The sequence below is a fragment of the Diorhabda sublineata genome, chromosome X (assembly GCF_026230105.1).
Source record: "Diorhabda sublineata isolate icDioSubl1.1 chromosome X, icDioSubl1.1, whole genome shotgun sequence".
Lineage (NCBI taxonomy): Eukaryota > Metazoa > Arthropoda > Insecta > Coleoptera > Chrysomelidae > Diorhabda > Diorhabda sublineata.
Window position 1 is genome coordinate 27476128 of NC_079485.1, and position 24952 is coordinate 27501079.

The 24952-nt window shown below is 32.6% G+C and overlaps 2 protein-coding genes across 2 annotated transcripts; one reads left to right on the forward strand and one right to left on the reverse strand.

Annotated features, from left to right (window-relative positions):
* The first annotated feature begins 1767 nt into the window (after positions 1–1767).
* On the forward strand, positions 1768–10249 carry LOC130451636 (vitellogenin-like). Its single transcript, XM_056790784.1, has 5 exons — positions 1768–2617; positions 4518–6648; positions 6741–7216; positions 7307–8974; positions 9064–10249. The coding sequence occupies exons 1-5, from the start codon at positions 2587–2589 to the stop codon at positions 10068–10070; spliced, it is 5313 nt and encodes a 1770-aa protein (XP_056646762.1). The 5' UTR covers positions 1768–2586; the 3' UTR covers positions 10071–10249.
* A 6616-nt stretch (positions 10250–16865) lies between these two features.
* On the reverse strand, positions 16866–23272 carry LOC130451637 (inhibin beta chain-like). The gene is made up of 4 exons (XM_056790786.1): positions 22772–23272; positions 21389–21622; positions 19644–20041; positions 16866–17939 (listed from the first exon to the last, which is right to left on the reverse strand). The coding sequence occupies exons 1-4, from the start codon at positions 23148–23150 to the stop codon at positions 17772–17774; spliced, it is 1179 nt and encodes a 392-aa protein (XP_056646764.1). The 5' UTR covers positions 23151–23272; the 3' UTR covers positions 16866–17771.
* Between the last annotated feature and the right edge of the window lie 1680 nt (positions 23273–24952).

Here is a 24952-nt window from a genome sequence, read left to right on the forward strand (position 1 = left end):
CTAGCTTAAGTCACTCTCAGAACTAATAGAAATCGCTCGTGTAAACGGTCTGAGGGTACTCTCGAGAGTTGCCATGACGAATAGCTCTCCGAGAGTGGACTAGGGTTAATTTCACTCTCACGTATAAAGGACTCCGCCAGAAACTCTCGAGAGCATTATCGGCGAGTTCCTCTCACGTGTAAACGCACCTTAATATTAGAAATTATCTAATATTTGAAATCTTCTACGTTTAAATAAAATAGATTGACTTCGCCATCGCACGAAAACACAATGTAACTTTGGAAAATCGCACTGATTGAGTTGGTTTTTTTGATGGCATTGTTTTTTCATTGCGATGGCCCATTCAATCTATTTTATTTAAACATAAGAGATTTTCAATATTAATTTGATCAGACAGAAGGTCCCCTACCATGATATGCCAACTTTTTACGATAGAAGAATTGAGTTGCGAAACTTAGTTTCTTTATAATTATTGTTTTTAATGGCATCTCATTTCTTTTCGTAGATAGACCTACTTTTTTTGTTTCCTTTACCCTCTACTTCTTAAATGCCAGCCACGAATTTTCTTAAGACCCACTATCTGTCTTAGAAGATTTTCATATTTTTGGAGGTGATCTTCCTCTTTTTCTTTTCCGATACTACACCCTGTCTCTATGGGCTTTTCTTGGAGGCTTTGATGTTAAAACTGTTGACTGAGTCTGAACGGAAATTGCTTCTTAGTCTATTGTAATCACAAATTGAGGATTATTACGTTTTAATACTTTCAACGTCGACATTAATTCGATGTAACCCGCCCAGACTTGTACCTCTCGAAAGTGCCATGTAAGCTTGAATGTGTGAATATGAATACTGCAGAACTGATATCCATCAGCGCATTATTCAGACTTAAGCGCTGACTTTTGTATATAGTTATAACATATCATTGATGTAGCTGCAATTAGTTTACAAGAATATGTCGTTCTAACATATCTTATTTCATTTTATGGCATTTTGGGTATAAAGCTCAGTAAGCGGATTCAATTATACCTCGTAGCATTGATATCTAAATATCCAAAATCATTTTTAGACTTTTTTCATCAAGTTGGATACGTAATACCTATTTTATAATAGAAATAAAATTTAGTTTGTCTATTACTTCATTTGAGTACTGTCTTCCTCAATACTCTTCAACGTATGAATTGAAATAAAAAGGTGGGATGTGAGTCAATAGTTTTCAAATAAACTTTGGGAAAATATTATAATATAATATTTACGAGTTATAAGTCAAGATTTTTTGATCTTTTACGATAAAAGAGACTTTGATTAATTTAATAAACACTTGAACAGATCTTAACAAACTTAATCTTGTTGTAGATTCATTGATTGTTCCATTAAACATGTGATATATATAACTCTTATTGATGGCACCAGAGTGCGTTTTTTGATATATTAACACAGATTCTACTAAAAATTTGGAAAATTTGAACTAAAGCTGTATCGAGATATCTTATCCATACCTAAAATATCGTGTAAATAAAAATTTGTTATCTTCAAAAAGACGCTATTATACTGGTATTACTTTTTATTCATATGCTTTTTCCAAGATTTGTAATTTTATAATTTTTAAATGAAATTTGATAGTTTACTTTTAGATTTGCGATTTAGCATAACAACTATTATCACTGCTGATTTTGCTTTGTATAACTGCATACAAGTCAATTATATAATTTTTTTGGAAAATTTTGATAAACCGAACACAGAAAAACTAAAGTCAGAGATGTCTGTAAAATATATAGAATTTTATCCATCGATTCTAGTGTCTGTGACGTATTTTTTCCGTGTATCCATTGTATCCATACTAAATGTATCTATTAGTGTTAAATTTCTAAGTCATGAGTTTTGTTAATTATTATTGACAGCTTTTCTCCTTGCTACCTCGACGTATCTCATTTGCTATGTTGAATATACTTACTTATCTACAACCACATCTACCATTGGTTGAAGAATTTAGTTCTTCTCCATATAATCCTACTGTTTAGTCCTTCCTTAGCTTGGCCCCAATGCAATCCTCTTGTAATGGTATTTGCTATATCTGTATTCCCTTTTCCCTTTTTTTGCACTTCTCTCACTACTTTTACCTCATCCCTAATTATTCAATCACTTATTTTTTTCCATTCTTGTTCTCCGTATATTTTTTTTAATTTATTAATTTAGGATGTATATAAAGAATTTCAATAATCTCAGTTATTTTGATCGCTAACTTTGGAATTTTCTTTATTTTCAAAGAAAAATACATATGATATATACATTATACAAAGTTACGTAATTCCCAAAATTTCACGTCAATTTGCAATTTCCTATTTTCAAATAACCGTTTGAAAAAAACTCTTCAAAAAAATTATAAAATATAAAACTTTAGTCCTGATTACATCTCTGTATTTTGTCAGCTTACTTCATTTTCATTCATATCACAATAAATAGCAGTCTTCAGTGTTTTGATGAAATTCTTATCAATTACAAATAACTACTACAAGGTATATATTTGCTATATAAAGATTTGGACTTAAGTTTCTTCACACTTCTGACCTAACTTAAAAATTGGTCAAAATGTGGTCACAATACATTTTTTTGCTGCTTGGTAAGTAGCTTTCACATTTAGTTTTTAGGACACATTTATTATTTGTGCATTTTAGCAAAATAGATTTAGTACTTATAAAATAAATCGGAGACAGAGAGAGAGAGAGAGCTTCATTCTCATTTAATTTTGATCAACTTAACTGGTCTTGTAGCCTGTTAGCTAAAAGCCGATAGACAAAGTGCAAGACAACGTGCCAAAAATTCCATGCAACTTCATGCAGAGTCAAATTTTCCATAGATGAATAGTGCAAGTCACTTGCCATTGCGTTATGGCCACCATTCAGAAAAATTCCATTATTGAAAGTAAACAAAATCCTAACCTCAATTTTTGTTCAATATTTTGTGGCCAGTTCAAAAAATTAAGTAAATAACGAAGTGAAAAAGTGGTCACGCGAAAAGTAAATCGACTTCCCCCTAATTTTGTAGCTTGCACGCAATAAAAATGGCACCAAACCGATATTATTGCAAGTGCAAAATCTTGCAAGAAACAATCAGCTGAATTTCATCTGCATTTGCTTTTTATCGAGAAATATTGCGCTTTGGAATACATCAAGCGGCCTTAACGTTTATGATCATCTGTACAAATTATTTATTATGCCATTCTTAGTCCCTTCTATTTTCTATCAAACTCACTATAATTTAAAAATTTTCGTTATCTCCATTTAAGAATGTGGTGAATATTGTTGTACATACCTTTTTTAGACAGAACATTAGAAGGACTCATTATTCAAAATTATTTTAAAATTAGCCATGTTTCCTGCTCTTTGTGCCGTAAGCCCTTCAAAATAAATGGTAGAAAACTAGTTGCAATAACCTAAATTACACTAAAAGACCCTATAGCTTAAAGCAAAGAAGAAGTCATTTCTAATTAACCAGATATATTCATACACCCTAAACTGCATATGTAACTTTCTAAATAAGTGATGAAATAAGTCGACCTTGATTTTTGAAGGAGCACATTGTCGTGCCATCCTTTGTTCCTGGTAAACTAGATGTCACCAGTCAGTTATATATTGTGGAAAATTACATAGAATTAATGATTGCCAAATTCGATGTGAGTCACCTCAGCATGTTTTCCAACAAGATGATGCAACTCTACATTTTGTTGTACCACTGCATATTTCCTAGACGATGAATTGGAAGAAGAGTACCTGTGGAGTAGTCAGCCCGGTCACTCGATTCAAAGCCTTAAGATTTATTTCTCTGGAGTCATTTCAAATCGAAAGTATTCACAACACAACCTAAATATCTTTATATTCACATGAAAACTGCCGTTTATTGACTCCAGATTTAGTCTAAAATATCTGGAAAGTATATATATACCATATGGAAGTTAATTAAGACCATGCTAAAAAATTTATAAGATAATTTGAATACTATACTTTCTGTTGAACATCTTGAGTCCCACAAAGTCATTCGTAAATTTTATAACAAATTATAGACGATTGTGAAGCAAATTTTTAAAGGGTATCACTCAACCTCCTTGTAATAGTTTTTAATGGGATGACTATATAGCGTAAAGTATATATTTGAAGACCGACGTATTTTTACACTTGTTCAGTCAATTATTACCTCAGCTGTTATTTAAGGTGGGTATTTTTCATTGTTTCACTGTGTATAATGTAGGTATGACCTTCGACTCCAACTTGATACATCCGTAATTTATTATTAGATAATATATGCACAAAAAAATTTGAAAATCTAGTCAATTGACGTATCTGCTACTACCATGGACACAATTTGAACCTGAATGCTCGTGACTCCTTTGTGAATAAAATATCTAAACTCACAAGTTTTTGTAAGCCACGAACAACTCGTCATCACCGATTAAATATATTCAGAGTGAAAACAAAAATTGCACATAAAATTTCCATTACTATAGCTCGCTTTTTTCTTTTCAGTTGGATGTATAACTACTGCAACTACTTCTGCTTGGATAGATAACCGAGAATATGTTTATTCAGTTCAAGGACGCACTCTTGCCAGCCTCGACATCGCCAACGTATTCTCTGGAATATTGATGAGGACTACCTTGAGAATCCAAACTAGACCAGATGGGAACCTACAAGGTTTATTGGTGAATCCTCAGTATGCTCAAATTCACTCTGAACTGTCAGAAGGTCCCTTGACTCACATTCCAAGTGCAGAGGTGAACTGGAAACAGTTAGAAATGAGTAGAAAACCTTTCCAAATAGTAATGAACCGAGGAGTTATATCTGATCTCGTTGTAACTCGTAGTATGCCTAATTGGGAAGCTAATATTCTCAAAGGAATTATAAGTCAGCTACAATTAAATATTGATCACTGGGGTACTGCAGATCCAGATTCATTTATAATTCCCGAAGAAACTGTAAGTGGTACCACTGATACTTCATACAAAATAAATCGCATACCCGAATATTTGCTTTTAAATTCAGAAATAGTGCCTGACTTTCAAAGTATAGAAGAGGATGACTGTGACATTTTGGAAGTTGTAAAACACAAAAACTATACTAATAGTATTGAACTGCCATCTTTCATATACGGATTAGGAAACGTATTTGGAAAGAAAGCTGCTTCCAATGTAATGGGAGAATTCTTTGTAAGAGATACAATGACCAGAGCACTTGTTACAAGATGTTCAAAACAATCAACAATACAAAATACGTTTACATTGAATAAAGTATCAGTTAGTCCAACTTTTAGCGACAACCAACAAGGATCAGTTGTCAGTATGTGGAACGCTACCTTAGAACAAATAAAACTGCAAAATAAAGTTTTAGAAGATGTTATAGACCCAATTAGATTAGGTGGACTCGTTTATTCTTATGGAAATTCTCACTCTCATTCTAATAAAGTAGAAGAAAAACAAAGAGAATACAATTATTTTGAATATAAGGAAGTACCATGGAAACGGACTGTTAAATCAATCTCGCACTATTCTGATTCTACATGGAGATCAGCCGAAACCTACAAACAAGAAAAACCGGATTTAAATAAACCTACTGAATATCCTATGCTACCTTATACTATTGGAAACAAAGGTTTTTCTATAAAAAATGATATCGATATTGTCCAATCAGTAGTAAGTATTGCTCAAGAGATCGGTAGCGATTTACAGGATCCCAGAAAAACTCTAGCTGAAAACACTTTAGCTAAATTCATAAACTTAATCAAATTAGTTCGCACTATGGATCAACAGGAATTGAAAAGAGCTGGAAATGATTTATATTATACCAACAATGAAGATCTATCCAGATACGCAGCATGGGCAACTTACCGTGATGTAGTAGCTGAATCTGGAAGTTTACAATCGTTACTTGTTATACAAAGTTGGATTGAATCTAGGAACCTTAAACTAATGGAAGCTGCTTACGTTATTGCTCAAATGATGAACTCAGTTCAAACACCCACTACTGAATATATTAAAACTTTGTTCGAATTTGTTAAAAAGCCGGTCGTTTCTTCTCAATGGCCGTTAAACGAAACAGCAATATTGAGTTTATCTGAGCTCACCCGTAAAGTATTCTTCGATGATGCATTCTACAAAACAAATTACCCAATAGAAAGCTATAAAAACTTGAGAGATGAACAAGGTCGTGAGTATGTCAGAAAAACAATTATCCCTTACTTCACGAAATGTCTTGATTCAGCTATAATTCAAGATGAACCTACTAAAATTCATACTTATATTCGCGCTTTGGGTTTCATCGGGGATACTGAAATACTCAAAGCTTTTGAACCATATTTAGAGGGCAAAAAAATGTGCTCCCAATACCAACGCACACTAATGGTTATTGCAATGGATAAACTTGTGAAAACATATCCAGATATAGCTCGCGATGTACTCTATAGAATATATGAAAATAGTGGTGAATATCAACCCCTGAGGGTTGCTGCCGTATATCAATTGATGCGTACAAAGCCATCAGTCGAAATGTTGCAGCTTATGGCCTCTTACACTAACGTAGATGTACAGGAAGAAGTCAATGCTGCTGTTAAAACTTCCATTCAAAGTTTCGCATCTCTGAAATTGGACGAATTTAAAGATTTGTAAGTACTCTAAATATTGATCAAATAATGAATAAAACGTACTTTATTTTATATTTATTATCGAATATTATCTTTGAATATAAATTTTCTAGACGTTATGCTGCTGAAATGGCTTTACCACTTCTAACAGAAACTGAATATGGGCTTCATCAAGGCGGTAATTATCTGAGAACTTATATTGTTGATCAGCTAAATCTAAAATATAAAGAAACTTTACAACTGTATGGAAGCAGTGATAATTTTATACCAAAAGGATTTAAATATGCTTGGAGGTCCAATGAAGGAGGGCGTAGAAACCAAATACTGAATATACAAACATGGTTAACAAGCGTGGACCAACTTTCTCGAGTAATTTATGAACAAACAGAATCATTTCATCTGGCAAAACAACAACAAAATTTGAAACGACAGCAAAACGTAACATTAAGCAGTCAAAATATTGCTCGTATTCTAAACATGCAAGCTCAAGCAGATGAACAGTTGGAAGGAATTATGTTCTTTATGGATGCTGTTTTACCCTTAAAGATGTTGACATTTGATAACAATACAATTGAACAACTACCCCATCGTAAGTACGAAACATTACTACTAAAAGAATATTAAATATTATAATAATAGTATTGAATTATTATAATCATGATATAAATTTATTTTGCAGTGCTAAAACAGCTTGAAAAGTACTTGAATGAGGATAAAGAAATTAACGAAGTAAAATTAACTAACAGCGATGATGCAATCATGGCATTACCTCTTGAAATGGGTATCCCATTTGTGTTTATGTACGATGCTCCAACAGTTTTGAAAGTCCACGGAAAAGTAAAAGCTGCGGTTCAACCAAATTTGTCCGAATGTGGTCGATTCCAAAAACCTACTTTTATTAAGATCAGAACAGATATGGCAGTTACGTTTGGCTCAAAAATACAGGGTCACATTTCGTTTTTCACACCTTTTGATCGTAGAGAGTATTATTCTGGTTTCGAAAAAACAATGCAATTACATCTTCCCATAGCGGGAACATTTGAAGTGAATTTGGAAAAGAAAGAGTTATCATTTGATATCGAACCTAAAGAGATACATAACGAGGCTCCTTTGTTCCATTACAGTACTTGGCCTTTCACTTCTTGGAGAGATATTACAGATTTGAGAACTCTAGTCGCCCAACATCATAATCAATATATTAAATCAGATAGAATTCGCACTTTTAACACGGTTGTAGGTAAACAACAAACTGGGTTATCATATCGTATCAAATTTGAACATAACAGAGATACTATACAAATGTCTGATATTTACATGTTTTGGCAAAAAGGAAATCTAGATGCTATTAACAATTTATGGAGAAACGGTGACATTCAATACAGTCAATTTAATTTCACTTACCTCCCTAAAGAATCTTTGACCAAAAACGTACAACTTCGTTTGAGATACTACCAGGACTATAAAGAGAAAGGAGAAACTCATTCATTCAACTGGAATTATGTGAGTTCAGCTGATAATTATTCAGAAAGGATTAATACTTTACTGAAAGGAGCTCGTGCCGATATTAGAAATGTTGAAAGCCGAGCTATTGATGCCTCAATGCGTTTCATAGGTAGCAAAAACATAGAGCACATTGTTTCTGGTGCTGTGTCCAAGAGTAACGTAGATCCAAAATCCCGTATATTCGCTTTTTACAAACTGAAGAAGAGCGACTTCGGTAAACCTTACGAAATGAAATTAGAAGCTGTTAATGATATACCAAATACAAACACTTTAAACGTCGACTATGCTTTAGCAGCTGAACCCAAAGTAAATTCTTTGCTTATATTGACATTTGATACTGATAATGGTGAAAAAGGGCAAATTAAAGCTGATATTATGCTAACTAGAAGCGGAAAACGTAAAGAATTTTTGAAAGATTTACCAATGTACCAACAATGTAAACGAGACATGCGAGTGAATAACAACCAATCTCCTGCTTGTGTTAACATGACCCTAGCTGCACAGTTGTTGAATAAAATTGATATAAATTTGGCATATGATAACTTGAGTCCTCTTGTTAAAGATATTGTTGAAACAGCTTATGATCACTTGAAATATAACTACTATCCCAGCGTGGAAACTGATTACGTACAAAAATCTGAAGCTGGAAACCAAATCAAAATTAAATCACAATTTGATGAAGATTTGCAATTCCTCAACATTTCTGTTACCACTAAAGAGCAGACAACTAATTTCAAGGATATTGAGGCTGGTGAATATTCTAGAAGTTTATTCGTAGTCAATCCTGCGTATTCTCTTTCAAGTCGAATTATCAGTAAAATTTTGGAAATTGATACAATCAACCGTAAGTTTCTTCATTCAATAAATTTCAAAAATCCAATATTAATATATACGTATACGTATGATGTTCTAACATCAGCTTATTTTTTTCAGCTGTTTGCGTTGCTGATCAATCACAAGTAACAACTTTCAGCAATTTGACGTATCCATCTGTATTATCCAATTACTGGACTGTACTAGCTCAATATGTTCCAATTAGGGCTAATGAAGAAGAAGAAATATACTCTGTTCATGAACAACTTGAAAGTCAAGAGACAAACTTAGTAATCCTAGCTCGCAAGAGTATGTCTGCTTCGGAATCAGAAACAGCTAAAGATGTCAAAATTGTCATCAGCTCTCCCGACACTGACTTTGAAACTATTGAAATACTTATGTCACTCAATCAAAAACGATCTTCAGTTGATATCTATGTAAATGGGCAACAAAGAGAAGTATCAGAATTTGACTGCCATGATATTAGAAATGGTTATATACAAATATTTGCATTGTCCCATGGAGAAGTAAAAATGGAAGTGAAAAATATATTGCATTTAACATATGACGGTATTCGTATCAAATTGGAAGCTGTCTCCAGTTTACTAAGAGGCTCAACAAGAGGATTATGCGGTTCATTTAGTGATCAACAAAACGAAGACTTTTTGACACCATCAAACTGCTACGCCCGTAATCATGAAAAGTTTATAAGGAGCTACGAAGTTGAAGGACAACAAGGTGAGCAAACTAGAGAAGAGTTGTCTCAAGACTCCCATCTATGTGTAGAAAAGAAGATGCCTCTTCACATCAATATAATCAGTCTTAAAGATCTCCTTCCAGCTGTTGATGTGGAACAATCTGAAGGTAATAACTGCACTCGACATCAGACTAGATACTTTGAGCAAAGTACCGAAATATGTTTCACAACTTCAGTAGTACCTACATGTAGTAGTGTTTGTCAAGCTGAAGGATATATCACCAAGACTATACCAGTGCATTGCATCGTTAAGAGCAACGTGGCTTTATTATGGAAAAAACAAATTGATACTGGTGGCAACCCCGACTTTAGTCACAAAAAAGAGCATAAAAAGTTACAAATGGAAGTTCCTCAAACTTGTTCCAAATAAAATGAGTAGAGGGAACAGTAGTAATTCGTCAGTAGAAATATTCTCACGAATAAATGATGATTTCTATTTTTTTTTGTCATTTTCAAATACTATTAAACCTATTTCTATCTGCATATCACTGTTTACCTAATATATAAAATGAGATAAAGTGAAATATATGAATAAATATATACAATCAATGTTTATTGTTTTAATTTCTGTATAGAAAACGTGTGAATATCAATATTTGATAAGCAATATTTCAATTACAGACGTTCGTTTACAAATTTTATACCAACAGTATACTTTCAATACTAATTACCGTTTTCTATAATCTTAAACAGTTTGCATTAGATTTGTGGTAATAGTTTACCACATTATTCAAAATTACAGATATCGTATTATGAATATATCCTAAATTAAATCATTTTATTTTATTGATGTAATAATTCCTAGGTTGTTAGAATTGAAGATCAATCAGTTAGTCTAAGAGCTGGTCACCACTTCGACTAAGTAGTGCAGTGGCAAACTACAAAAAAGTGGAAATTAATGATAGAAGCACTAAAATTGGTACGTTCGCCATAGGAGGGGCAGGAGGTCGATTTTTGAGGTTCCACCCCCCATGAAAAAGTGGGGTGATCAATTTTGACGTTCTTATGGTCGATTCTACACATTTTGACCCTTCTGAACATAAATATGTAATTGCTTTCAAGATCCGACCTCGAGAAGTGCCCCAAATTACAAATTGAAAATTTCCCCATTTTCCGATTTTTGTGAAAAATATGTCAAAATTGCGGTTTTTCTTCAATAGACCGAATACATTTTTCAGGATCGAATTTTCAATACTATATTCGAGTAGTAGAAGTCAAATGTGACATTTTAACGTATATATGTGCTCGATATGTCGAGGTGGAGGGAAACAGGAGGTACCGCAAGTTGCCTAGTTTCGAGGATTTTTCATGTTTTTCGAATATTTTCTTCTCTGTACAAAATGTGAGGAATTTTGAAGTATAACTAATAGTAGTAGTATGGTGAATATAAATCTCGAACAATGAGCCTATTCGTTATTGAGCCTGTTACTACGTTTTGTTTAACATTTAAGGAGCCACTATTTTTGTTTTTTTCAGAGCATATTCGACGAATTTTCAGTATTGGGATCGATTTCAAAATTTTTATCGTAATAACCTGTTCTTAAAACAATAATTCGTTGTGGAGGTGTAGTATTATACTGAAGCGAAATCCTTTTGACCACTTTGCAGGGGCGCGGGGAAAACAAATTTGGGAATAAAATTTGAATTTTTTCTAGTAGAAAAGAACTTAACTTCTTAATTAACTCCTGCGTCCATACCCAAGTTTGAAAGCTTCACACTTACAAGCTTGAGACATTGCATTAGAATGAAATAAATTCCCTGCATATATGATTTGCTCGGTTGCCAGTATCTGTAAAATGAATCGAAATTTGCTAAGACCGCTGGTACGATCTTCCAAATCTAGTTCATAAAGAAAATATCTTGTAAACTATTTTGTAAAGTTAGACATTTATAATAAAATATCGTGATACAGGTAATTTCATATATATATTTTTTTCAATTACAAAATCTTGATTGTTTAATTACAATAGTTAAGAAAAATTTTTTTCCAATAATTAATCATTTGTCTCCCTCTTCATCAGAAATAATCTCGTACCTCGAAATTACATCGTCGTCCTCTACATTTTCTTCGCTTCCTGGAAAAGAAATTATTAAAAACACATGATAATACACATAAATGTTCAAACACTTAATTCAATTAATGTTAAAAATTCCTCACCCGAAGTAGTATTGTCTAATTCATTGGATTTTAACAAAACGTTATATATGACGTTGATGATGATACAATATTTCCATCTTTCCATTGAAAAGTATACTTTTCTTCCACTATTAGCCATCTATAATCGTCTGCTGTAGGACATTTCAAATGGGCATTGCACCATATACTCGATATATATTGAGTTCATAAAAGTTTAGATGCTCTAATTCTGATTCACAGGGTGGTAAATTGGATGCATCATAATTGACATATTTTTTTATACCTATTTTCATCATTTGCATTGTATGTTGAGATGAATTTGAAGTATCGGGCTTAATTGACCATATAAATATGGCAAATTAATTTATCGATTGTTTTAAATATCTCATATGAGCATTTCCCATATTTGTTAATACTTTTGGATATGGTACGGATTTCTAAAGGATTTAAAAAGGTTTTTTTTGCTCTTCTGAAAAATTAAGGATTGACATCGCAACCCGTCAGTGCATAAAATGCTGGTAAGCTTGATGATAGTAATGGTCTCAATTCATTATATAGATCTGATATTTTAATTACTTTTCTTTCATTTTCAACACCATATTCCATAAAAATATGCAACGATGAGCTTGATAAATGGTTCATGTATCCTAACATTTTGATCAAGATATCTGTATCAGAAATACTGTACTACTAACTTTCAATTCATTTTACAGATACTTGCAACCGAGCATTTTTACTCAAAATTGTCTAATTAAAAATATAATTGAAAGCCAGATTTGTGAATATACATTTTTTTTAAACAAAAAAAAAATAAATAATATATAGAAAAAGTTTCAGCCTTGTGAAAGTACCTTGAAATGAAAAGTCGAAATGAAAGTCGAAGTGGCAACTAGCTCTCCGACTATAATCGTTAATTTTTTATAAAATTTCAAAACGTTGGTATTGCTTCAATTTCATTTTTACTCATATCATTACTAAAAACACTGTTTTTTTTAAATAACAAATTTGTTGTGACTCGGTACAAGAATTGAGAGCGAATATGCTGAATCAACTAAATATCTCGTAGCTCATTAATTAACATTGTTGAATGAGAACTTATTAATGATGGAACATGCGTCCCTCTAAGGGTGGTACAAGTTGAAATATGAATGAAAACAGTGAGAGTTAGTTACACCTACAGTACGTTAGCGATTATCTTATGGTCAGACATCTATTTGATGACACAGCTCGCCGGTGTTATTTATGCCAGTCCAGTGTTTTATATTGCGTAGCCATGGCATTTGTTTTCGCCCTACGCCCCTCTTTCCTTCGATCTTTCCTTGTATGATCAATTGGGGTATTACATATCTTTCCCCTCTAAGAACGTAACCCAAGTATCCAACCTTTCGCTCCTTGATCAAGTTGAACAACTCTCTCTCAACCTAACCAAAAGGCTAATCATGCGAAACTGATAGTAAAAAAATAAATTCCATTCCAAACAAACAGGTACCAAAAAGAAGGTTAGAGAAAAAGTTCATCTGACAGAAGTGCTTTAATCAACCCGCTGATCTAACTGGAACCTGAAGCAAATTGCCTTGCTCCGTATCAAGAGGTCTTAATCACTAAACACTAAAATATTTGGTATCACCAACAATAATATACTACGATAAAAATAAAGTTCTTTGGAAAGAACTAGGGCAAAATACGCTAAAGATCCAAATATTTGATTTTGAGGTGAAACTGGGTAAGATAACTGAGTACCATTTGCTGAATTATCAAAGATGTGGTTGATTTTTCCACATATTATAAGAGGAAACTCTAATTGAGCATTGGCTCCTAAATTGCATTCAATGATTTCATCACATTCACCGCATTCATAACACCTTTTCTTTCTCCTGTACATGAACGATCTACTCAATAGAACTACAAACTCGATAATATATAGGTAGCTTCGCCGCCGATAGCACACTGGTATTTCCATTCAAATCAGCCTTCAATAAACTCGGCTAACACCCAAATCCGTATGCAGCAACAGATCACCACCATCACTACCGATCTTCAAAACATTTTGGAGTGAGATGGAAGAAATCTGATTGAGTTTAATGCAGGACAGACTTTGACTACTGTTTTCACAAAGAAGGCGCTGCAGCTCAGGTTTTGGTGTAGTCAGGATATAAAATATCACAATCATCGCAAATTCGCTTGCTGGATGTTGAGGTTGGGAGCAATACTCACGTAGCCGAATTAACTGAGGCAGCTCCACAAAAACTTGGAAGCTCCCTTTAAGACCAAAAAGCTATATACTTCACAACAGCTTCTTATCTTCCACAAGGCCTAGATTCGTCCATCTTTAGATTTGTAGCTCGGCAATACAGAAGAGAACAATTCGACTTATAGACGACCCAAACAGCTTGAAGCATAGAAGAAAGGTAGCTGACCTAACTTTGTTTTAGCGATACTATCATGGCAGATGCTCTTCCGAGTGATCCAACATAATCCCGCCTAGAACAGTAGTAGCAAGGCCTATTCGACCGACAGACATGGCTCTTGAACACAGAACTCACCTGCAGCCACCCAGAACGTCAATTTATTGGGATTCCTTTCTTTGGAGAAGTGCAAGTCTGTGAAACCAGCTATCAAAGCACTTCTTTCCTCAACAATACAACTACAGAAGTAATATCAATATCCACAGACATCTCTACACGGCAGGCACCATTCGAAAGTTCTTGAGTGTAATAGGGTTTACTCTCTTGTGCTTGCTTATTACATAAAAACAAATTCTGATTAAATGCAGCAGTCCATAAAAATGGTGGCAATTTCCATTTCGATGGCAAATTGGATGCACCACTAATCACTCGGTGATAACAGTGACTTAATTGCTTACCACTTAAAGGTGATATTCAAAAATACAGTGTTGTCAGTGTTACTCTCGTATGATTTTAGAAATTGGTCGTTCATTCAGGGAATTATTCACTTTCTGTACAATAATGTATGGGGTTGATTGTGATACAAGACTTCACTGGATATTTTAACGTACTCGTACTCATCAACCACAATTGACCTTAGGGTTGCAGTGCGATGCAGCCCATAAAATTATGAATTATAACATAATACATCAATAGTTCAGAATATTCTTCATCAACAAACTCATTCTCCTTTGAAAAGTTGAAAAAGAACAGGATTTTCTCAGGGTCTACATCATATACTACATTCTAATGAGATTATTTGTTCGTTTTCAAATCAGAGTCGTACTATTTATGAATCGCAAACTGAATGTTTCGCTAGGCATTAAAAGAGCATCACAATCTGTTCTTTTTCTTTAATTGATTATCTGTTACTGATTATTTTCAGTATATATGAAATTTTTCTTGATCTAACTTAGTATCCAGTATCCTTAGTCCAAGACAAAAATCTTCGACAGAAGACAAATGATAGTTGATTTTCATTACGGATTTAATAGTATGTTCGGTGACTATTCTTGGAGGTTATCAATTGTTCAATTTTACAACTTGGAGTAGTAGTGCAAATTAAACTCTAGATTTAACTATGTATCAAACTCTAGTTTGAACCTAGAATAAACAAAGCTGTTGAACCCAGATTTTTCGTCAGTTGTCGCCCTCGCCGGAATTTAGCTATTCCGTGAAAAAACAAAGTCGCTTTAATCCGTTTTAAATGTTAATCATTGAGGAATGGTGATAAACAAAAATAAACGGAAAACAAAAAAGAACATGCAGCTATCTGACGATGAGATGGTGATTTAATCAACGTCTTCGTAATCGAATTAAGGCAGCTAGTACAATTAAGCTTGAGCTAACCAAAAGCCAATTTTGTAAGTTAGGGAAAACTGAAGATTAAACTGAGGTTTAAACTATCGTTTTAATAGTCGAATCCAAAAAAAGTGATAAGGTATCTGGAAGGAGAAGGGAAAAAAATTGGGAAGAGTTGGCAAAGGAACTTAATGATGAAAATAACATAAACCGTCAAGTTTTCCATAGAAGCACAACGAATTCAAGAAATGTGGGACAATTTAAAGATTCGCTCTAGAGCAAGTAATCTTTTATTTTCTTGGCGCGTTGAGAATGTTGATAAATCCTTATTACCATCATCGTAGAGTTCAACAAATATACGAGGTCTAGCTTAGCTTAAGCAACAAGACTGGTTACGAAGAAGGGTTTCATTATAAAAAATATTCTACATTCGAATGCTCCCCATCAATATTCTACCCTACCCTCGCCACACACATTTCCATAATTTTATTCCATTGATCGAAGAAGTGCTGGAAGTCTTCTTTGGTGAATAGGAGCTCTGCCGTTTTTCGATTTACCGCTTCCATCGACTCAAATCTGATCCCTTTCAAAGCAGATTTTATCTTCGGAAACAAAAAAAGTCGTACGGTGCCAAATCTGATGAATACGGCGGGTGTTCGAGCACTGGAGTACGCTTACTGGCCAAATACTGCTTCACAGATAACGCGAAATGGGCAGGTACGTTGTCCTATTCCAAATTTCACGAGTTATTCTTCCACAACTCGGGCCCTTTGAGATTGATACGCTGCTCCTGTTTTTCGTCACACAGGTTCGGATCTTCCGTTAAATGTTAAACTGAAGCTTAAACTACCCCCAGACTGTCGCTAACGTTTAAACCGAAGTTTGTTAATGAACGCCAGCTATAAAATTGGGTTTAAGTAAATGTTGAGGTTGATCTTTTCCTCATCATCATCATCGTCGAGTTCATCAAATATAAAAGGAAAATTTTCAATCATTCTACCAAACCCTTTATAAAACGTGACGCCACCTATAAAACGTGAAAAAGCTAGGTTAGAATTCTTAGTTTCATATTAGACTAAAGTCTAAACTACCCCTAGACCGACAGAATATTTAAGCCGAAATTTGTTAGTAAACCCATGAAGAAGTCGATATCTATATTTCAAAGTGACGTTTGAGGTTTAAACTTGTAAAATTGCCACTTCAATAAATCTATTCATTCACAACCGTATATCAGCCGTCTTTATTTTATCTTGTTGTTTTACCTTCTTAATTAAAAATAATGAGTCAAAAATATAATTTCTTTAATATATTTCTATTTGTTATAGTTCTTAATACATGTTTTATTGTCATTAAATAAATAATACACTAACTATTCCTAGCATATACATATAAATAAATTAGCTCCAAACAATCTCCTATTATTCTAATATCACACTCACTTGAAAGAACACATTTTTATGAAATTCCAATTACATTAACGACAGTTTCGTAATCGAAATACCTTCCATAAACGTTCACTCTTTTTAAATTAAAAAGTCTTAAGACAGCTTTCAAAAAACAGAAAGTTTTAATAGACACAAAGTATCAACATTTCATACCTGAGGATTCCCTGAGACAACTTTTAGATTTTGTTCTAAGAAACATAAATATAATTCATATAGAGATTTATCACATAATGCATATATGTAATACTCCTATATGGACAGTGGAAGCTCTTCCGACTAAGAAAGACAGAATGACAACGATTTCTCTATCGTCCGAGTTTTCAGATCTATTCTGCGCATTCTCAAGCATGCGTAGTATAGATAAAGTGTCTCGAACGAGAGAGATCATGAATATTGTCGGCACCATAACGTATTGACGTTTTTTCCCATACTTACTATCCATATAGGATTATTACATATATGACATAATATACATTTGAAAGAAAAGATCGTGACGCACAACGTGATATGAATGTTGAGGAGTTTTAGAACAACGAAAAGTTGTACCATAATTTTTACTTGAAAATTTGATAATGTACATGTCGAAATTCGAAACAGTCTCACATCTTTCAATACTACAATCACGCATCAATAGCATCAATAGCCATTTATATTTGAAACATTGATAAATGTATTCACTGGGATCTTCAGATATCACTAGAATCTCAATACTGTCAAGAAACTAATAAGTTCTTTGATTATTGCTACATACACCCACAACTATCCACTATCATATTAGATAAGAGTTTCGTCGTTAAAGTTTTATTGCTATGCATATACACTAACTGTAGGGGCTGAAACTGAATTGCAGCACAGCATGGTGTTATTTCGGGTCCTGCTACTCTTCGTTTTTTATGACCATTCATAACTTTCTGCAAAAAAAACATAACATTAAAATCTTATCATAAAATTAGTTTAAAATGGAAATTCAGTCACACTACTTTAAAATCTTGTCAACACTATTGTAATTATTGATCCACCTATCTCAAATTAACGACATTAGTTGCTTTCCAATTTATTAAGCACTTTGGGTTCGATGTTCATGAGCTTGGCACACAAGAATCAATTGGAACAAACAAAACGGTAAGTTTTGTGTCAAGTATCAAATTTGAAAACATGTCACAAATTATTTGGTATTTGTTGCTGGGTCCGAAATACAAGATACTTGATTAATTGAGTTTAAAATAGTATATAAACTATACTTTTTACTGTATATACCTTTTAGACCTTTTTAAAGTTTTCTTCATTAAGAAATAATGCATATTCCCATTTTACCTCTTAATCCAGTAATATGAGAAAATTTTGTTTCGAGCAAACACAAATGTAAATCTAAATAAATCGAAATGAGTTTAAAGTAAATGCCCACATAACGTCATTTCTACAGTGTGGTATTAAAGCACTATTTTGAAGCTCATGGAGCACAAACATTTATCTGGTGTTCGAGGGGCAAGTGGAAAACGCAGCAGTGTTCGACGCACAGATCTTAAATCAATTTGTAACATGGGTTTGAAACATGGCGCAACCATATGACGATTGGGTGCGTAAATTGTGTAATTGGAAAACAGTAATTGTCATTTATTTTGATCAGCATGTGATATAAAGCTAATATCGAATAATTCAAAAAAATTTTTGTATATATTGCATATTTGCTTTTAAAATTGTAACTGCATTAAGCTGTTACTTTAGGAAAAAATTAAATGTTCAGCTATTTACTTCTGGACATGTTACATACTGCTTTAATTTTTGCTATGGACTTATTTACTAATTATTAACAATTACATTATACCTATAAATTAGTTACTCATTATGGTTTTATTCTGTATATTGAAAATTTATTTCATTTGTTTTATCTTTATTTAGTTATTTTTATGTTTGTTTTTTAGAATTTATCTACAAATTGTAACAATTTTTTGACAATAAAGCATTTCTCTCTTTTTTGCCGTTAGAGAAAATATTTTTTGAAAGTGAACAATGAAAAAAAGCGTAATGCCAGCCGAGTCTGGATACAACGACGTTTATTACTATCAATTACTTTCCACAAATGCCCCTCTACCATCCAGTAATGGAAAGTTTTGTTTAATTTCAATATCTATGTTTGCAAAGTATCTAGATATCGATAATCGGGAATTAATTTTGGATAGATTCAAAAATAATTAACAATAGAAATAACATGATAATATTTACAGTGTTAGTAATAGTTATTATACTATTAAAAGAAATAATCAATTCTCTTATTGTCAAAATAAACACGAATACAACAATATTGGCCACTGTAGTTTTCTGATATTTGAATTATTTTTATGATTTTCTGATTTTTAAAATAAAATGGAAAGGTTGTGAACTATACGATTGTAAAGAAGAATTAATATAAGTCTTATCTCTGTGACATTTAGACTTTGGCTTGCACATTTACCGAAGAGATATTATCCTTAGATTTCTGTTTTTTTTCTCTTTGTACAGGTCATCAATTAACTCATTTTTAACAAACAAAATACTTTACATAAGTTTCAAATACTCTCTAGGATATTAATTTAATGTTATAATAAATCTAATTTTTTCTCCCTAGACATACTTACTTGTAGTATACTATTATGCTGAGTGGCACTAAGAGTCATGGCTGCAGCTGTTGTACAAGAACCCTTACAGAAATAAGCATTATATCCTTCTGGCTTAATTATCCAATCATCCCAACCGATGTCCGCAAATGAAATGTAAAGACTTTCCCTGCAACATTCTGTTATTCCAGAATCACAGTTTGCGGATCTTCTTTGTCGTCTATGCGTAATCGTCCTTCTTTGTTGGGTATGAGTATATATTACTAAAAATGGTTTCAACTCGTTGGTAAATGATACTGGTGACTCTCCTTTATCCATTCCACATGTTTTACAAACTACATTAACGGCATGAACAGGAAAATCAGGAAAATCCAGCCAATTCTTCACTACGTAAGTTAAATCAACTCTTAACCATCCCTCTGTAACAGAAACAACGGATATATTTTTAACAACGAACTATCTTATTTAATTGTTCTAAAAAGTTTCTAGTTATATTAATACGTAAACTCCAACAACATATTATTTTGAAATATCATTTTCAGGTATATCAAGACAAAGCAGATATTCGCGTTCCAATATTATATAGATTTCATGTATTATTAGTCAAGATATAATTTTTTTTAACTTTTTGTTGTCATCAGCAACATCTTTGTTTTTAGAGCTCGATTTTTCTCGAAATTGACCTATTTCGTTCTTTATCAAAATATTGAGAAATAGATCGAAACGTTAATTTTTACCAAAGACGATTTATCAAGACAAACATATGAAGAGGTATATGTAAAAAGCTGAAGAAACGCAAAACCCATAGCCAGGACACAAATGTAATTTAATAACGGGCCCTTTGTCAGTGATAACCAATGTAATACCAAGAAATCTTAAAATGTTGATTTTCAAAGTAGGATCATTCCTGTTAATAGATAATATTGTCATATAATTAATATTTAGCAAAATTGCTTTTTTATTGTGATTATCTCAGACATTCATTGTTTTTTCATCATCCTAGCGGGACATTTTTGTGGTCGACGTACACCTACTACGAATAACTTTATACAAACATTCTTAATAAACAAGCATGAGATTTGTTCTTGGTGCTGCAATGGAACTGTATTAAACTGGATCAGTGCAGGCCAGTTCATGAGTGTATAGAATTAGTTCGATCGCATACAAAGAACGATATAGTGCAGAGTAGTGCAGAGAGCAATGGAGTATTTGTTGATTGTTGTATTTGAGGTTATTTGATGCGATTCAGGCCTTGTAGTATGAACAATAATGGAAAACGATTTAGTACTTATTGATATTTTACGTTCGTCCGATGACGAAGATGTAGTGCCACCGTTTCCAGATTACACTTATTGTACTGCACTGGCCGAACTGACTCTAGACCCAGTGCAAGCAATACAGTGAACTGGATGAACTAGTTATTTTGCACTACTACTAAGAACAGCGACACTAGCGCTGATTCTGCTACAAAGAACGCTTTAGTGTACAGCTACGAAGAACAAATCTATGTTCAACTGTGCTAAAATTTTGTCACTTTTTCGGCCAGTAACATGCGCAAAAATCACACGACGCTTCATTTTTAAGTATACTCAAAGTGAGTATCTAGTGACGTAACTAATCGCATGATGCTAAATAGCAATTTCTTTAAATATAGCATGCTTTTGCTAGATTTGAAAGCTCTATAATCTGCTGAATAAGCTGTTATAATCTATAATCTTTGAAAGTATGAAACAATATTTGAATTGCTGCGAGTGTAAAATTCTTACCAGTGAGGCTCGTTTCTGTAATGGCAATAGGCGTCGTTTTCTGAAAGCTTCTTTTTGTATCCCAATGGGCAACTTCGTATATAACAAAAGTTTGATTATGTTCATCTAAAAAATCTTTTTCTTTGTGAAACCACAATTCTGCCATCGCAACTTCCGAAGTATGAATATCATTTGGCATTTGAAAAGGCAAACACGCAGAAGGAAAACGGATCGTTCTCCAACAACGGGCTTCATCTGTAAAAAAGAAAAAATGTAAATGTTTATGTTTAATTAGAATAGAGGTTTGATACTATTCAATAATTTTCTTTCTATAGAAAAAGATTAGTCAATAACCCGAATAGACTCAATATTTAATATATAAAGTAACAGTAATTGAGTTAAACAAGTATTTAATTATTATTGAAAAAAGTTTTAATTTTTGATATTTGTGCGATGATGACATAAATTGTCAATATTACATTTCTTTTGTATGATTTATTAATGTTTGGAAGAGTATCATATTTTATGTGAAAGGTTTTTTCTGCTCAAACTTTCTTATATCAAAATATTGAACTAATATTTTTCAAACTTTGAACGATGTTAAACGTAAATTAACACAAACTTATGAATTGTGATATTGGAATGTTAAACTGAAGTTATAATAACCAATTAATGGGGGAAATACCTTGTCGACATGTTTCTGCAGTGCTATTTATCTGATTTCGATACTGCTTTAAACAATTCAGACAATAAATAAAAAATGTGGAATGCGTAATACATTTATTAAAACAATAAGTACAGTATAGGTACAGTATTTTTCTTAAAAATAATTCACAAACTTTCAATAATTTTGACAGTTTTTCGTAATTAGTTATTTACTCTTTCGATTCATTGGCTGGAGTTTCCTACAAAAACGTTTCTTAATCAACAATATGATCATATTATAATGGATTTTTCAATATCATCAAATTCGATTTTCATTTTTCAAATTATATCCTACTTATCAATGTAAATGGAAATTTACTTTCACGAACAGTAGAATGGTTTCAGAAATTCATTGTTATTTGATAAATATGATTATTTATATGATATTTCAGATATTAGAGAATGAAAAATAATTATTCATTAGCACTTTTCACATTATTTGAAGTGAATCTTTAGTTAATTATAAAAAACTACATTTCATATTAAAAAATGATACTCAGGTCTTTGTATTATATCAATAAATATATATATATATATATATATATATATATATATATATATATATATATATATATATATATATATATATATATATATATTAGATTCCTCGAGAGTGTATATCAACAATAAAATTGACCTTGACCCAAAATATAAAGATATAAGTATAAAACTAAAATGATTCATCAAAATTGGGTTTACCTTCATAAGGAAAAACAATGGCTTGTGTCGTTTTTCCATAAAAATCGTCCGAATAGCTACTTTGCATACTCATATCTTGACTTGGAAGGAGACTTTCATACTCTTTAACCGGTTTGGGTAATTCAGATATTGTTATTGTAGGTTTTTCTTTCAGTCGCAATTTCTTCAAAATCTGGTTCTTGATATATTCTATCCTCAACTTGGTAAATTCATCATTAATCACTGAATAATCCTTTGTTTCGTCGTTTTCAACACTATTATCCTTGTTTTCTGTTTTAGAATTTGAAAAAAACACACCGAATACGGATGGAACTTTCGCTTTGGTAACATTCACGGAATTCGCGACCAAAACCAACACCGCTACCGTAAAAAAATTCATTGTGTATGATGCTGACTCAGTTCGGACCACGTACAATTGTTTATTGATCCTGAAAAGTGCAGGCTCAAAATCATTATAAACTTTATTTGCCCCACTCTTTTTCTTAACATTTCTGTAATGAATGATAGGTTTGAACCTTGAACTCCGGCGGATCTAGAGTATATGAAATTAGATAATAAGGTATATATTTATTCACTATTGGTATCGGAGCACGTGCTTTCCACTTCCAAAAAAACTGATGAAGAAACCGTTTAACTATCATCACTCGTATATTTAATAAAAAAAAGAAAAAAGGTTATTTGTTATATTTTGATTGTATACAAAAGTATTTTCAATTGGCAGATTGTGTTAATGTTATTATTAAAAATTCTACAGTGGCGGGAACACTTATACGATATATTATTTAATTGAAAAACAAAAAAACTAATTATTGATAGATCTTTCTGCAATCTAACAATCTAGTAACCTATTATAACTTGACAAACATCTACAAAATGCTGTTCAGAAGTAAAGCATTGCAACACGATGTTCAAATTATAATACATAGAAAAATGAAATACGGAAAGCGGGAATATCAATCTAAATTTGATTCAAACATATTTCTGTCAGAATGCTTCAGCATTTAGCATATATTTTTCAGCTAATAAAATTATATTGAAGTTGTGAAAGAAGTTGAGACAAAGGGGATAAAATGGGAGGGGATGGAAGAACAAACGAAATATAAAAAGGCATGAAGAAAAAAGTATTTATTATAAACCCCAACCAAACAGTCTTACTCTTCACGGTAATGTAGCTTAGGAATAAATAAATAAAACAAGATATATAACATGTTTGATGCGGTTCTCCTCCTTACGAAAAGTATATTAACTTGTAAGACTACCTACCACAACCAGAACCGTAAAAAATGCAGGTATTTTATCAAAAAAATGGAAAAAAAATAAAACTGCCAAAAATGCAGTAAATAATGCAGTGTTTGTCTGATCTATGAGCTCAAAATACGACAGTTATAATTTAAAAGATGATACTTGAAGGGAATAATATGAAAATGTGGTTTGTGATGAGTCTTAGCTTGAATACACAGAGAAAATATGAAATTTTTATTTGATGAAGAATCATCTTCATAGAACTGTGACAATTAACCTTCGACCATTAACTGTTAATTTCTAATGAAGTGTGGTATCTCAATTTTTCGAAAAGATTATCAAATTTATTCAGCTTAATTATTGATTTTCTGTGAAAATGGTATACGAGGTCCGGCTATTAAATAACGAAACTGGTTACGAAAAAGGGTTTTATTATAAAAATCATTCTACATTTGAATACCTCGCCACACATCTTTCCGTACGTTTTTTTATTGATCAAAGCAATGCTGGATGTCTTCTTTGGTAAGGGTATTTAGGAGTTCTGGCATTTTTTGCTTTACCACTTCCATTGACTCAAATCGGGTCCCTTTCATTGCAGATCATTTTCTAACCTTTCAAGGAAATCTGGGCAGATCCGTTGACGCAAGAGCTTCTGGCCAGGAGTCAGATTTTTTGGCACCAACTTCGCACAGACTTTTGTCATGTGTTATTCCTCGTGTGAAATTTTTCTGACCATATCTTTTCGGCGTTTACAGCCTCGGCAATCATCCGAATGCTCATTTGATGATCTGCACGCACAATTTGGTTGATTTTGATCACTGTTTCCAGAGTTGAAACGGTCATAGGGCGACCTGGGCGCTGGTCATATTCAGTACTCTCTCGACCCTCTCTAAAGCGCTGTTTTTCATCACACATGGTTTTCGGCACGAGAAAAAACAC